Source organism: Trypanosoma grayi (genome assembly GCF_000691245.1).
Source record: "Trypanosoma grayi strain ANR4 Tgr_2003_V1, whole genome shotgun sequence".
Lineage (NCBI taxonomy): Eukaryota > Euglenozoa > Kinetoplastea > Trypanosomatida > Trypanosomatidae > Trypanosoma > Trypanosoma grayi.
Genome location: NW_008827621.1, coordinates 1 through 1512, shown reverse-complemented (window position 1 = coordinate 1512; position 1512 = coordinate 1). Strand labels below are relative to the sequence as shown.

At 53.8% G+C, this 1512-nt stretch overlaps 1 protein-coding gene across 1 annotated transcript; it reads left to right on the top strand.

Annotated features, from left to right (window-relative positions):
- DQ04_20031000 (receptor-type adenylate cyclase) lies at positions 1–1512 on the top strand (the record flags this gene model as incomplete). The annotated part of the gene is made up of 1 exon (XM_009317883.1): positions 1–1512. A coding segment is annotated over one exon (1512 nt), but the record flags the coding sequence as incomplete, so codon positions are not given.

The window sequence follows — 1512 nt, the reverse complement described above, 5'->3', positions numbered from 1 at the left end:
GTTTTGTTGTGCTACGGTGTTGACGGCGTGATGTCGGAGGAAGGCGGGGAGCAGGAGGTTGTGAAGATTCTGGAGCTTCGAGTCCCCTCGATGCGATTTTTTCCCGCTCTTTTGCGAGCTGTTAATGCCGGATTCAATGCGTCGCTGTGGTCACGTAACCATACACTGACGACTGGATTGCGTGTGAAGAGGATTGTGAAGGATATGGAGGCCCATGGCGGTGTTGAGGCGATTAACGAAGCAATGGAGGAAGACGACGACATTCTTCTTGTGCAGGGACCCATCGGCGATGAACCCTTACAACACTCACTCCCTGCGCTTGAAGAACACAACCTGGTATCATTTGCTCCACTCACTGGATCTAGCATGGTGCGGAATTGGAATCCTCACTTCTACTTTGTCCGCACCGACCCCGCTGCTGAGCTGCTGGCCCTCCTCCGCTACGCCGTGAACGAACTTCGGGTGTTGCGGTTGGGATTCATGTACCTGCAGAACGTGTCGTTTGGGGATAGTGAGTACGAGCACGCCACAGAGCTGCTAGATGACATTGATTACGAGCTGTGCTGTGTTTTCACTCTGGAGAGCTCTCTGACTAGCTCTGCTGACGATGGGGTCTTCGATGCCACGTGGGAGGACTTTGCGGCCACACGCCCGCAGGCTGTGATTGTGTTCGGTGCGCCTGTAAAGGACACAGCGAAGTTCATTACGCGGATGCTGACGGACAAGCGCACCGCTGGCGCCTACCTCCTTGCACCATCCTTGATGCAGAGCATTATTCTTTCAAGATGGCGGAAGGCCGTGGCAAGCGGTGTTCCCTTTATTCCCGGCCAGGTTATCACGACAGGTACGAACCCACTTGCGAAAGACACGCAATACAAGGCGATCCAACGCTTCCAGAGTGTGATGCGTGACTACCTTAGCAATGAGAACACGGTGTACAATAGCACCGAGCACTTTCTGGAGGACGACAACGATGGTGAGACGATGGTTACTGGTTGGATCGTTGGTGAGGTGCTGTGGGAGGCTCTAAGCAGCCGTGTGTGGGTAAAGGACAGGGAGTCCTTCAGACGTTCGCTCTATAACCAACGCCGGTATTTGATCGATGATATTGTGATTGGCCACTACGGTGATAATTGCAGTGCTATTGCTGCTGCATACGGCGCTCTCTGCCGCTGCAATCAGGGTGGACAGACGATCCACATGAAGCGGTTCGTGGAGGGGTACCGTGCTGAGACGGCGGTGGAAGGACGCCTTACGATTCCTTCCTCAGTGTGCTACACAGACGGTGCCCGACTCCGTGCGCCACTGAATGAAGTTTCTTTCGAGATGTCTGACGATGCCTATGCTGTGAGGGCAACGCTTGGCATGAAGACGGGTTCAAATGCTGCGCTGGGTATCCAGCTTAATGTTACTGAGAGACACAGAGTTATGTTTGAGACGATAAATACCTCTACAGCTGGTGCAGAGACTGCACTGAGGAATGCTGAGGAGAGAAGGCGCATCCATGCCGTA